Below are 13,364 nucleotides of genomic sequence, written 5' to 3' on the forward strand. Positions count from 1 at the left end.
AATGGAAATGTGTAGCCTGGAGAAGAGAAAACTTGGAGGATATAATTAGTGGAGGGAAGAATTTTGAGTGGGCCTGGAGGGCATACTAGTTCCACAGGTTAGAAGCTGTAGGAAGGCTGATTTTGGCAGAACATTAATAAGCTCTTGCCAATAACTAAAGTTGCTGAAAAATAATATGGTCTGGCCGATCAGTGGAGATTCCTAAGCAGGGGCTAAACAACTACCCATCTGCATGGCGCAAGGGGCTTTCCTGCAGTGGGTGGGTTCTTTCACCAGCCTATCTGTCCATTCCAACTCTGAGGTTCTGTGATCTTCTCCCCTCTCTAGGGATGCAGTGGAATGTGGTGGCCAATGGGAGAGTCAGTCCCACCCCCCCAACAACTTCTCCTTTGGTGGCTGCTCAGCCCAGTGACACTTAGGCCCCTGGGGCAGTGACCCTGAAGACAGCCATCCCTCCAAGAGAGGGCCAGGTCCTAAGCTGCTGCTCGTGCCTGACTGCACCCGGTATTCTCTTCACCCAGCATTCCATCCATTGGTGCGGGCACCCCATGCCTGTCGGGGTTTTCCTTCAGGATTCCAGCAGGTGGCAGGGGAGAGGAGGGCTCCCTTGTTCACTGGGGGTTCTCCTCCAGAGATTCCCCCTTGAAGGGATCTTTTTATTTCCTAGCACTCCCTCTTCCCGGCTTCATAGTCACCCGGGCCTCATAGTCTCTGTTTTCCCCAGTATATCCTCTTACTGTGCCTGGTTTGTCTCGCTCATGTTTCAAACACAATCACTCACTGTGTCCTATATCTCAGTCATAGATGTCCGCAAATATTCCTTCTTTGCTGTGCCTGCTCACATACACTGTCAACACACATCCTCCCTGCACCTGCCTTGGTCAGAGTTGTGTTCCAAAAGCACGCATCTCTTGCTTGTTTGTGTTTGTCACAGCCGTGTTCAAACTACTCACCAGCTCATCTCTGTCCTGCTCTGTGCCAGACACTAATACACTTTCCTCCCAGAATGTGGGTCCAAATGTGCATCCTCCTGGCCAGCCCCCCATATCAGTCACAGACTTCCACTTGCTTTACCTTATGTCCATGTCAGTCCTTCTCTTCAGGACATGCTCCATTTATTCACCATGGAAGAAACAGGGCAAAGATCCTTCAGAGGAAAAACAGTCTCTGCAGCAACCTCGGAGGGATGCTGAAGACAGACAGCTCTCTGCCAGTGCCATGGCCTCAGGCCCTCCTGCTGTGAAATGCTCACTTTTGTGGAACAAATCCTCTCCTAAAGCGCCTTGGGCAGGGCTGGCGGCATCATAGTGTTTATTGAAAGACTTTGGAATCTTTCCCACGAGCTTGTGGCAAAGCCCATGGTACCAATTTATAACCCTTGAATCTGGCCTTGCTGCTCCCAAAGGAGAGAACAATTGGAGGCGCACACTGCCAAGACTTGTCACTCACTGCAGTTTCCCCTGGTGGAGGAGGCAGAACCAAGCAGTGCCTGGGGTGGAAAACAGTGCTTGACTTCAAGTCAGAGGACCCGAATTCCAGCCCTGGCTCCACTCCTAACATGTGGGAGATCGTGACTTACGCCCTTCCATCCCTGGACCTCACTTTCTGCATCTGTCAACTGAAGTTTGGACCAGGGCATCTCTAAGATTCCGTTCTGTTTCTATGACAACAGGATGCTGCTATAGCCATCAGCTACCTCAGAAAGGTGTGGCCTGCCTGCCTTTTGACTGTGTTTCAGAGGAACTAGCCACCTGATTTGGGCCTTCTAGACCCTTGACTTTGCCAGCTTTGCCCTTCAGATAAAACTGGATGTCTTTCATTCAAAGCTAAGTTCATGGCTCTTGCCACCGGCCCCAGAGTGAAGGTCCCAGGGAGGTAAACACCACCACATCCCAGAGCCATGTGAGATTTCAACTTTGGTCTTGGCTGTGATTTGATAGCATCTCAGGACTTCATCATACTGTCCTTGTTCCTGCTGCTTAAGAAATCAGGTGTCATTTCCATTGACGTTTACTTTAGTTCTGGAATTGCACCAGACTGAGAAGAGACTTGGAATGAGGAAGAGAAGATTGCCCCAAACCATCCAAATACACACAAAAAAATTATGTGCCCTGCAAAGGCTTACAATTTTGTTGTGGAGAAAGTCATTCCTTAGGGAAGGGGAAAAGCCTCTAATGAGAAATGTGACTCAGAACTCCCAAATGCTGTTGAGAAAGACTGTGCCATGCTGAAATGCTCCTGGTGTAGGCTGGGGCTCTCACTGATCAGTGGAGCAGATTCCTCTGGGGACCTATTCTCATCATACATGAAGAAAGTTTAAGTCCTTACTTGCACATTGACTCTGGATGGACCAATCCCCTGTGCTTTTTCAAGTCACTGTTCCTCTGCCATTAATGAGATTGGGGCATAGGAGGCAACCACCTTTTTGAGGATGATTGATCGTTCTCTAATACAAAGGAGGGAGCAGCAAGGTATTGAGCCCCAAGGCCCTGAACCTGGCAGTGAGACTCACACTATCTGTCTGGCTGCTGCACATGCTGTTCACAACCTCTGTGAGCACACAGTAAGGCTGGGTGCAGCAGAGAAGCAGCATGGGCACTAAATCAATTGCTGACTTACTGTGTGACCCTGAACTAATAACTGGACCTCTCTGGCCTCAGAAACAATCTCTCCTGCCTACTTCATGAAGTTACTGTGGAGAAAAATAAGATAATTTTTGTGAAGGTGTTCTGTAAATCATAAAATAACATTCTGTTTATTATGACTTTGGGTTACTTTGGATGCTCCTGGGCACTCAAGGACTAAGAATTTCTTCACCAAGAGGTGGACCAATTTAGAGAGTGAGCTTTCTATGTTGAAAAACAATACCAAGGGATCATCTTTTGGGGGTCCATTCTTCCAAATTCACCCCTCTGCATTTAGTTATTCTAGGTTACCCAAAACACACAAACGTTGAAAATTTATGCATCACAAACACTCTTATTTGAGGGGATTTTGTTGTTCTCGAAGTAAAGAGGTGGATGGAGAGAGATGGGGACTACAGACTAACTTTGGTGAGAATGAGTCTAATTTTTCATGTGACTTCAAAGTCACATGGAATAAATTCAAATGCCTTTTTGCCATGAAAACATTTATTTAGAGGAAAAAGACTTGGGTCATCAAAATTATCCCCACCCTGTAAATTTTCTCTCTCTCTCTCTCTCTCTCTCTCTCTCTCTCTCGAACCCCCTGTGAAAAGAACCCTCCAACATAAATCAGATCATGAATGACCAGCTAACAAGAATGTTACATAAAGAGTCTACTAAGATACTGAACCAGATAATTTTGAGATTTTTTCCTAATCTGATAGTCTATGTAAATTATAGTTAATTATCATTTAGTGTTATTTAGCTAACACCTTAATTTTGTTTACATTTTTAATAAAGCAGAATTACAAGTGGGGCCACTCATATAGTTTCTAGCAAACTGAGTCCCTTTATGTAATCAACATATAAAGTACATGTGTGCCCATTATACAGAACATGGAACTTAATTATATAACTCAAAGGCTTACAAGTTGTAATGATGGTTGTATTTTTGGTTTTATGAAATTGTTAGTTATGCTTCTGATTTATTTGAAGCTAAAGCTTTGAAGTACTAGGACCCCTGATTCTAATTTGTTTCTATGGAAAGCACCTTTGGCTTTACAATAATCCACTTTTTGATGCAGTTCCCCAGAATGTGTTCTAGGAAAAACAGGAGCCCACAAAGACTTGTTTTTTCATTGATAAAGTCTCTCTATTTATTGATAAACGTTAATAAATTACACATGTTTATATTTGTGCATTGTGTACATGTTTAAGAAATTATATATGGAGGGAAATCTAAAGTCTTAAAACTATTAAGGGAATTTTGAGTACACAATAAAATGCCAAAGTCAATTCCATGCCTCAGTTCTGTGCAGCTTCTTGGTAATCTCTGTAGCCCAACTCATCCCTCAGAAGCTTTGGGCATTTGAAGCTGGAGAATTTTTCGTCTCCAGTATCAGGTTCTCCTCAAGGTAAAGACAGAAGTCCAGGACTCCTAGATAATGTAATTCTACCTCTCTGTCTGTCTGCCACCTTTGTCAGCCTCAAGTGCTAGGACAGATCTTTCTTACATGAGTCATCCCAAGAGCGGGTGATGGGGTAGGATTCAACCCAGCCACACTCAGGGCATATGCCATAGGAGCCATTCAAGTCAGCTTGACAGCTGTACTCTATATTCAGAGGTCTTGAATTGAGGTTAGTAAACATATGCCTTCTTTTTTTGGTGTCATGAACAACCCAGGATTCTAGAGTCCAGCTCCCTTGCCATGGAGCTCCTGGGATTTTAGGCCTAGAGTACATGTCAATGAAATCCAGGTCCCAACTCTTCTGAGTACGGGGCAATGGAAAGACCTCCATCAGCAGTCAGGGGCAGGGAACTCACCCCAGTTCTTCTGTTCAGTCCTTGGGGCCACCATCATCTCACATATGAAATGCAGAGAGTGGACAAGAATTAGGTTTCAAATCAAAATACTTTCTTCATACATACACAAATTTACCTGGAACTCCACTGCAATAGGTCAAAGTAGGGTGGGGAACAGGTAGATCTGGGTCCCTCATCTCTATTCATTATAAGCCATCCGAAAACCCTAGGCAGCTGACCAGACACTCTCCACTGAAAGTCTGTGATGGTGCTTGGCTTTCCCTCCTTCTTAATTATTCTAAAGCATTCATAAGACTCCTGTGAGCTATTTCTCCTGATGACTTTCCTAGGGATCACACCTGTCCACTTATTTACAGAACCTCTTCCTACATACAGAAAATGCCTCATCTCCTGAAACATCCATCTAGAATGATGAGCCTTCACCTCCTGTGAAGTATCTGCTGTGTCAAGGCAGAGAACTAGACCTCAGAAACTCGACTAGCCTAGCATTGGACGACTATACCCTTTTTTGTTTTCCTTCCAAATTGTCTTTCTTCACTTTGTAGCAGCCATTCTCTGGACCAATGCAAGGGGGAGGAATGAACATTGATTTAGTACTCACTGTGTGCTAGGTGATTTCTGTGTGATACATAGTTTAATTCTGTCAATGTTCAGAGAAACATTTTTTAAACACCTACTGTGTGCCAGGGCCTGTTGCCAGAGGTCCATTAATAAATAAGCTGATAAGATCTCTGCTCCCTCATTGGGAGCCAGAAAATAAACAAGGAGACATATATATATATATATATATATATATATATATATATATATATATATGAATTAGACAAGTTTAGATACACACAAGTGCTATAAAGAACAAAAAAAATTAAGATGAGGCAGGGGTGTGGATGTTATTTGGGGCAGTCAGAAAAGCTTCAAGGAGGTCAGCCCCTGTGATGGGGGACAAGAATGTTGAAGAGGAGTCAGTCGTGTGTTAATCTGGGGGAATATTATGTCAGGCAAAGGGAACAGCAGATGCAAAGAATATGAGGCAGAAATGAGCTTGGCATGTGTGCATGGCACTCAGTGAACGTGGGGAAAGTGGTAGGAGATGGGATCAGAGAAGTATGTAAAAACTGACAATAATGTGGTAGCTTTAATTACCATTCATCATCAGTTCCTTACTCTGGGCCAGAGTTGGTGGGAAGCATTTTAAATGAAACCCTGCAAAGTGTAAGTATCATTTTCCCATCACATGGAAGTTAACCTGGAATTTCCCCAAGAACAGATTACTTGGAGCCAGAAATGGGGAAATGGAACCCAGGCCCTGCCAAGTCCAGCCTTTCTCCCCAGAAAGGCTGAGGGGACTTGATCCACCTGAGGCCTGTTCCTTTTAGCACCAAGAACCATCCTTGAAACAGATGAATTCTCTTCTTGTCTTTTTCCTTTTGCTTCCCTTCTTTCTCCGTGGAGTGTTGGCTATCTATAAACAAATGAAGATGCATTTATACAGTGATTCTTCATTGATTTTACATATGCTAATTCCAATAGCACCTAATTGGGAGTAAAAACCAATTCTTGACTAGTCAGAAAGTGATTTCCTATAAAACTATTCATTTCATCAGAAATTAGAGGAAATTCAATCTGGTTATATAATCAGTAGATTTTCCTGGTGCACTTTTTTATCTCCACCCTTCTACAGCTGATGCTATCTTCATCTGGACTGGGGAGTTAGGCTGTAAAACACAACTTTGAGCATGACATTTCCTGGATCAAAACCTCCAAAGGACTCCTTATTACCAACCAGATCTGGGCTGTCCATAGTTTTCTAAGTCTACTATTTAGAGTTTCGCCCCTGGTTACTCCTCTTTATCCCTGCAAAGCAGGCAGCCTGCTCCGTGTTCCCCTAGCTTACTCTTTGCATTTTCACCTTCAGTTTATTGGTCCTTCTATTCTTTCCTTTGGGCATACGTCTCCCAGCATCTCTTACGTGGTCTATCTCAAATGCCACCTTCTACTTGAAGTCTTTTCCACCCTCCAAGACAGCATGAAGTTTTTTTTAATCTATTCCAATCCCCAAAGTACTTTGTGTTCTGCTGTGACATTTTCATATGCTTTTCAGTGTGGTTCATTAATGATGCGTATTCTGAACCTCCCTCCTGGATCCTGGATTTTGAGCTCCTTGAGAACAGGAGCCAATTCTTACCGATCATCTTTTTTTCCCCTTTTTCTTGTGCCCAACACAGGTTTTTATACAACGAAGCTATCCAATAAATTCACTGAATTTACTTATTTGGAAGAATTTGGAGTTTTTGTTTACAGCATCTGCACTGCACCATCCTGCTTAGCTCTTTCAGCCTTCAAATCTCACTGCTGCTCTGCTCTTTAATACTCCATCCACTGCAAAAGCTGCAGCCTTCTGATAAGAAGAAAATCTCTTTGTGACAGTTTTGAATAAAATCAAGATGTTTATCATATTTCTTGCAAGTAGCAAAGGATTGGAGTTTTAACGTACCATTATTTCCATGATTTATGGCAAGTTTTTCCCCCTTTTCTGATTCATGTCTGTTTATTGAAAAATAACTTAAGCTTAAAGTTTTATATTTATAGAATGTGGTAGTGAAGTGTGAGTTACTTGATGTTGTATAATCCTAGAGAACATTGGCTACCATTTCACCAATAATGGTATTTATTGACACAACACAGAGCATGGAGTGAATGATGGGTGATGGTCCAGGCCATGGATGTGGAATGGACACAGTGGAGTTACTCAGGCTAGGGTATGATAGAGCATGCTCAAGCGATGTCAGGAAATGTGTTCTTTCTCCCCAGCATCCTAACTTGCTGTATGACTTTGCACATGTTCCTGTCCCTCTCTGGCTTCAGTTTTGCATCTATAAATTGAGAAGCTTTTTGTGGTTAAGAGCTTGGGCTTTGTCATTAGATAGACACGGGTTTAGATTCAGGCTTTTTCAGTTACTAATTGTGTATGACTTTGGAAAAGTTCGTGACTATCTGAGCCTCAGTTTCTTCTTAGCATAGGGATAACGATAGCCCATCCTGTAGAGTGTTGTTGTGAAGATTCAGTGGATTAAAGCTTATAAACAGTGGAGCATAGTCCCTGGCATACACACTCACTGAAGTGTAGCTGTTACTATTATTACTCTGGATTCCATGACATTTGAAATTCCAAAGCTGCATGTAGAGACATGTGGAAAGGGTGTTGAGAAACCAGAGGTGGGGAAGTGGTGAAGGTGGCAGGCAGTGGTTATTTCTATGTCAGTTGTCTGGTCCAGAAAAGGGCAGGCTATGAACACTATTCAGGAGAAGCTGGAAATGATAAAGTATTTGGTTACAGAGTCAGAGAAGATTTACATGATGAGAGTGGGCAGGAAATGGAGTTTAGTTGATTCAGTGTCTTGTTACAGAACGCCTAAAATGTATCTCTATTTTCTCCAATTCATGAATTTTCTAAGCAATAGTGACACTTTCCCTTCTAAGATGGTAAAGGAACACAACTTTATTGAGCACCTAAGTTACGTCAATACTACTTTGACACTTGACTAGCTTCCTAAGTTGCCAGCTGTGTTTCTTTGGTCAAGTTACTTAACTTCTCTGAGCCTCAGTTTCTTCATGAGTAAAATAGAAGTGTTAATGCTACCTAACTTATGAGGTTATATAATTTAAATAAAATTTTGCATATGATAGCAATTACAACACCACCAGCCAGATAATTGGTATTTTATTATTATTTTCATTATTATTTTATATAATAACCCCCATGTTATGGATAAGTAAAATGAGGCTTAAGGTGACTAAGTTTCTAACCCAGGTTACACAAGTAATTATGAGCAAAGCCAGGATACAAGCCTAGATTTGCCTATCCTGAGAGTTCATACTCTTTTTTTCTGCCTGTGTAGAAGGTAGGAGACAGAACAATGTCATCAAACTTTGAAGAGACATTCCCTCCAAAATTAGAAGACATTTTATAATATGTGTGAGTATCCTGGTATCCTGAATGGATAGTCCTTTAAATTGGTCTGGAGCCTTGGATGAAAGGTCAGACATTATCTGTGCTGTTAAAAAACTTGGTTGAGATCAGATAATTTAATTTCAATTGAGTCTTTCTCAGTATTGAATGCCATTGGGGGGTTACGTTATTTTATTCCAGCCTTGGTCTCTTGAATTAGCATGATAATCATTAGGATATGGTCTTCCTGTCAACAGGGTCCAAATGAGGACCCATATGCCACTGCTTAATGATGAAATTCTTGGCCAGAACACAGACCCTCCCTCCCATCCCACATTCTTTCTCCAAAGCCTTATAGCCATCTCTCTTTATCATCCTCAGGAACTTGCCTTGGAGGAGACTGTGAGTCATCCATTCCTAAGACTTTGTGAAAGGGAAGGGAAGCCAGGGATTCATAATTTCAAGTGAAAAGCCCCTGGCTGACTGAGCCAAGGCACCATTTCTGGTGGACCTCTTGCACCAGCCAGCCAGAGAGTGGGCAGTTGGTCAGGGGGATGTGAGTCAGTGGAAGGAACCAGGAAAGAGTGGTTTTATCAGAGTTACCCTTATTACTCCATCTCCTCTCCTCAATGCAGAGCCTTCCGGAAACATTGAGCTTATAAAAGTAAAAGCCAAAGTCATTCCAGAATTCTGTCTCATCTAATAGTAGCCCTCTCAGTGGAGAGCAGTCTCTATTTATTTTCTAATTTTCTGGCATTTATTTGCTATTTAAACCTTCCTTTGCAACTGATGGTTTCACTTGTGATAGCCTGTATAATGGGGGAAAAAAAGCATGGATTCTGATTCCGCCTTGCATCCCTCACCAGCTGGGTGTCTTCTGGAAAGTCACTTCCCCTCTGGGTCTCAAATTTCTCATGAAACAAATGCCCTAGCCCTCCTCACAGATACCAAACTTTATTTATTCACTTGACAAAGGTTTTCGTGCTGCTAGAGGAGAGATAAATAAATTAAACTTTTTTCTTTGACCTTTGATGGCTTCCGCGTTAGTAGTCAGGAAAAGATATAGTCACAAAAACTAGAAAGCCAGGCAAAAAGTGGTAAGTCCAGTGAGGTTAATTAAGACACAGTATTCTAAAATGTATAGCACTGGGCAACAAATGCAAAGTATTATTATTATTGTTCTAGTATTCCAGGCGGGAAGTCGTCTCTGATTTCTTTACCTTTTATGCTTAAATTTAGTCTCCAAATTATCTTGCTTTGAAAAGACTTAAATCTAGTCTTTTCTCCCAGTTTCACTGCCACCTCTTAGAGCTTGTTCCCCATCACCTTACACTAGATAAATACCTTTATCTTCTGATTCTTTTCCTTTTACATCTGTATAGGTTAATCTAGTTTTAAAATCACACATATACATAAAACAACTAACGGAAAGAAAAACTAAATAACACCCCCCTGAAATGTTCTATATGCTGAAAAATTTCCATATTCAACAGCTCTACTCAAAAACTTAAAGTGGGTCCCAGTTACTCATCCTTATATTGTCCACACCCAAACACAATGCCCAACTCAGAGTGGAATGAGTAAAAATGAGCCAAGCACCACTTCCTTTTCCAGCTGTTAGTTCCATATGTGATTTCTCCGTGCTCTGCAGCAGCAGCCCACTGTGCTTCTCTCCCACCACTTGCCATTAAAAGCCAAGACCTAGTTCATGGGCTGCCTCATCTGTGAAGCCTAATCCAGCCCACCCTGGTCTAGGCCCACAGAACCTAATTCCCTGGGGCAACAATCATAGTCTCCAAGGAAGGATGCTCTCAGGCTCTCAAACAAAAGAGAAGCATCCAAACTAGCTGTCTCAGCATAAAACCATCACCAACAATAAACAGTACAAAGTAAAAAACACCCTCTAATTGGCAAAGACAAATGAGTCCATATAGACTGTATACTTGAGATAGTATCTTAAGAGATAATGGAATGACACAATCTTATTAAGCATAGCAGGAATGTAAGGAATAATTTTTATCAATGTCATTATTATCCTAATCTTCATTCAGATAAATTTTTATTAAACACCTATTATGTGCCAGGCATTGTGCTAGGTGCTAGTAATGAAAAAAAAAAAAAAAAAAAGCCTTGTTATGACAGTCTCTGTGGACCTGATCTTGGGGGTAAAGATAAAACTGGAAAAGACCCTGTTGCTGTGTTTTGTAGCTGCTTTTACCCTGCTGGTTACCCTGTTTGTCACTGCACCCAGCTTAGACAGGTTGATTAATCTTCTGGTTGGATTGTAGACCCAGACTCATGTGCCAGTGGGGAACTGGTGAGCTGCTTTAGGATCCTAAGTGGGTATCTTGAGAGTATAGCAAAACATCATACTGACAGGGGTATCTGGAAAACCTAGCACTGATCACTACACACTGGCAAGTTTTATCTTTCCCTTTTCCTCATCATGTGCAGACTACACTGCAGCAATTTTCTTGTAGTTCTAACATTTAGGGTATAATAAAACTCTTTGAGAGTCTGATAAAATCTATGGCCTTCCCCCTAGAAATCTGGACAGAATTTTGAATACATTTCCAAGAAGTTCACTTATTCCCTGAAGTAAAAACCCAAGGTTAAAATAAAAATCCCTGCTTTATTATGAGATTATATTGGTGGATACAAAAATATTAACTTGATGAAGTCACAGACTTGTCCCTATTGTACTGTTTCTGGCTAGTGATATATTTATTTCATAGTCATAAATAGAGTCTCCAAGTGCCATTGATGTCAATTGAACAATTCATTGTGGAGATCATATTTCTTTACATAATATCTTTTCTCCAAATAGTTCTATGGAAATTATCTCATAAATTGTTATAGATTCCCTATGAGCTGGATAAAGGAATATGTCATTGCCTTCATTTACAGACTCAAACACAAGGTCTAGAGAGTTTGAGCGAATGGCTGAGATCTTGGTTTTAATCACTGAATCTAATCAGAAATCAGAATTCTTTCACTCAATAGAGATATATGACATGCCTACTATGCGTCAGGCACTATACTAGGCATTGGGTCTGCTAAATCTCAACTGTTACCTTGTTCCCAAGTCTGTTCGAATAAGAAAAACCTATTCTCTTTGGAAATTGACTGGGATGAGTATAGCATCCCTAACTCAGTGGTAATTTCTTACATTTTAACAGCATACATGAAAGCAATAGAGTACGGGTTGACACACTTTCTGGAAGTGTGTCAGGATTTAATCAGGATTAAAATCCTGATTTCAATTACTTAAGTACTTGAGCGTTAGTTTCCTTATCTGTAAAATTGAAATTATCTGTAGAGCAAGGGTTATTAAACTATGATAGGCCACGTCCAGCTGTCAGCCTATTTCTTATAACCCTTGAGATAAGAATGGTTTTTACATTTGTAAAGGGGTTTAAAAAATCAACAACGATGAGAACTAAACCAGCCTCCCCCCAAAAAAACAAAGAAGAAGAATATGCAACAGAAATGGCATGTGGGCCCCAAATCTAAAATTCTTACATCTAGCCTTTTATAGAAAAAGTTTGCCAACTTCTGTTCTAGAACCAGAATGCCTATGTTTGAATCCTTGTGCCCTCTTACCACCAGCTTGATCTTGAGCAGATTACCCAACTGCTGTATCCAATTTTTCTCATATGTCAATTAGAGATGATAATAGTACCTATTTCACATGATGTAAAGATTACTTCTGTTAACATACATAAAATGCTGACACTGGAGGCTGGTATATAGTAAACACTTAAGAAATGTTAGCTATGGTTATTAATATCATTATTACCATCATCACCAATTTTTCAAAAGATGTTTGTGGGTATTAAATGAGATGGTGTCTATTAAACACCCACTAGGGTGCATTTCTCATGATAGGCACTCAGTAAATGTCAGTTAACCTTATTATTATCATCATCACCATAATCATTATAGTTTTCAAAGCTCTTTCACATACATCATCTCATTAAAAAGCTCCCAATAGCCCAGTGGTTGGTGTTATGATCTCGCACTAATAAATGAGAAGCAGAAGCTCAAAGAAGTGAAGAGGTAGACACTGAGTCAGGAAGAGGCAGAATATGGAATAGTGTTAGATTTTGCGTTCTGGACCAGTGCTTCCTCTTTCCACACCATGTTGCCGCTCCATCAAAGCATCTGGAAATCTGTTGTTTGTTAGTTTTCTCCAAATGATATACTTTGAGTCCTGGGAGCCTGACAAGGCAGGCAAACACAACTGTGTTCTTCCCTGGCAGGGCTCTACAGACAGGAAGCTGGGATAATTGGATTCCAGCCATTTGATCTTAGGACTGCATTTGTAACCAGCCAACTGCTGATGACCAAGCCTAATGGAAAAAGCCCTGACCAAACAAACACAACGCCCCTGCAGGACCTCATTGTTAATGCTGCAGAGTGAAATTCATCAACAGCAGCCAGATCCCTTCTAATAGTTCTATGCGGGGCAGAGATGGCTTCAGAATGTGCTAGACTTTAGCCTGCCACTAGGGACAAGCAGAGGTCCCTGGAGTAGGGAAGTGTGAGGTAAGGAGCCAGGACATTTTTGACAGCAGAGCTGATGTGGTCAGATCAGAGCTGTATTTTATTTGGTTTTGGCCAAAGGCTAAAGCACATTTGAACAAAGTGTGCACTAAGAGTGATGTTAAAGCAAGCTGTTAAGATCATAGAGGTACAACCTTACAGTGGGTTAATGACTATAAAAATTGGTGATATTTCAAAGTTAGCTCATGGAAGGAGTCCCAGTCATTTCCAATCAGCTTCAGCTTAGAACAACTTTAGGTCAGACTTTTTTTAAGGTAGTAGATTCAAATAGACGCTGTTGTTGAGCAGTATGTAAAGTTGTGTTTCTCGATATTGTTGCTGCAAAAATAATGAAAATTACCCTTAAGAAGTTTCATCATTGCCCCTGATGTATAAGGCAGAATAAATGTAAGAACACTTT

The 13,364-nt window shown here is 41.2% G+C and overlaps 1 protein-coding gene across 9 annotated transcripts in view; it reads left to right on the forward strand.

The window, feature by feature from the left end:
- HTR4 (5-hydroxytryptamine receptor 4) overlaps positions 1-13,364 on the forward strand; it is a 211,706-nt gene that overhangs the window by 179,172 nt on the left and 19,170 nt on the right. The window contains exon 7 of one of the 9 annotated variants that reach the window (XM_067032130.1): positions 1,104-1,502. The exons of the other annotated variants lie outside the window; for them this stretch is intronic. Within the exon in view, the coding sequence (XP_066888231.1) occupies positions 1,104-1,308 (205 nt within the window). The 3' untranslated portion in view covers positions 1,309-1,502. Of the gene's footprint in view, positions 1-1,103; positions 1,503-13,364 lie in introns of those variants that run through there. 9 annotated transcript variants of the gene reach the window in all.

The sequence above is a fragment of the Kogia breviceps genome, chromosome 4 (assembly GCF_026419965.1).
Source record: "Kogia breviceps isolate mKogBre1 chromosome 4, mKogBre1 haplotype 1, whole genome shotgun sequence".
Classification (NCBI taxonomy): domain Eukaryota; kingdom Metazoa; phylum Chordata; class Mammalia; order Artiodactyla; family Physeteridae; genus Kogia; species Kogia breviceps.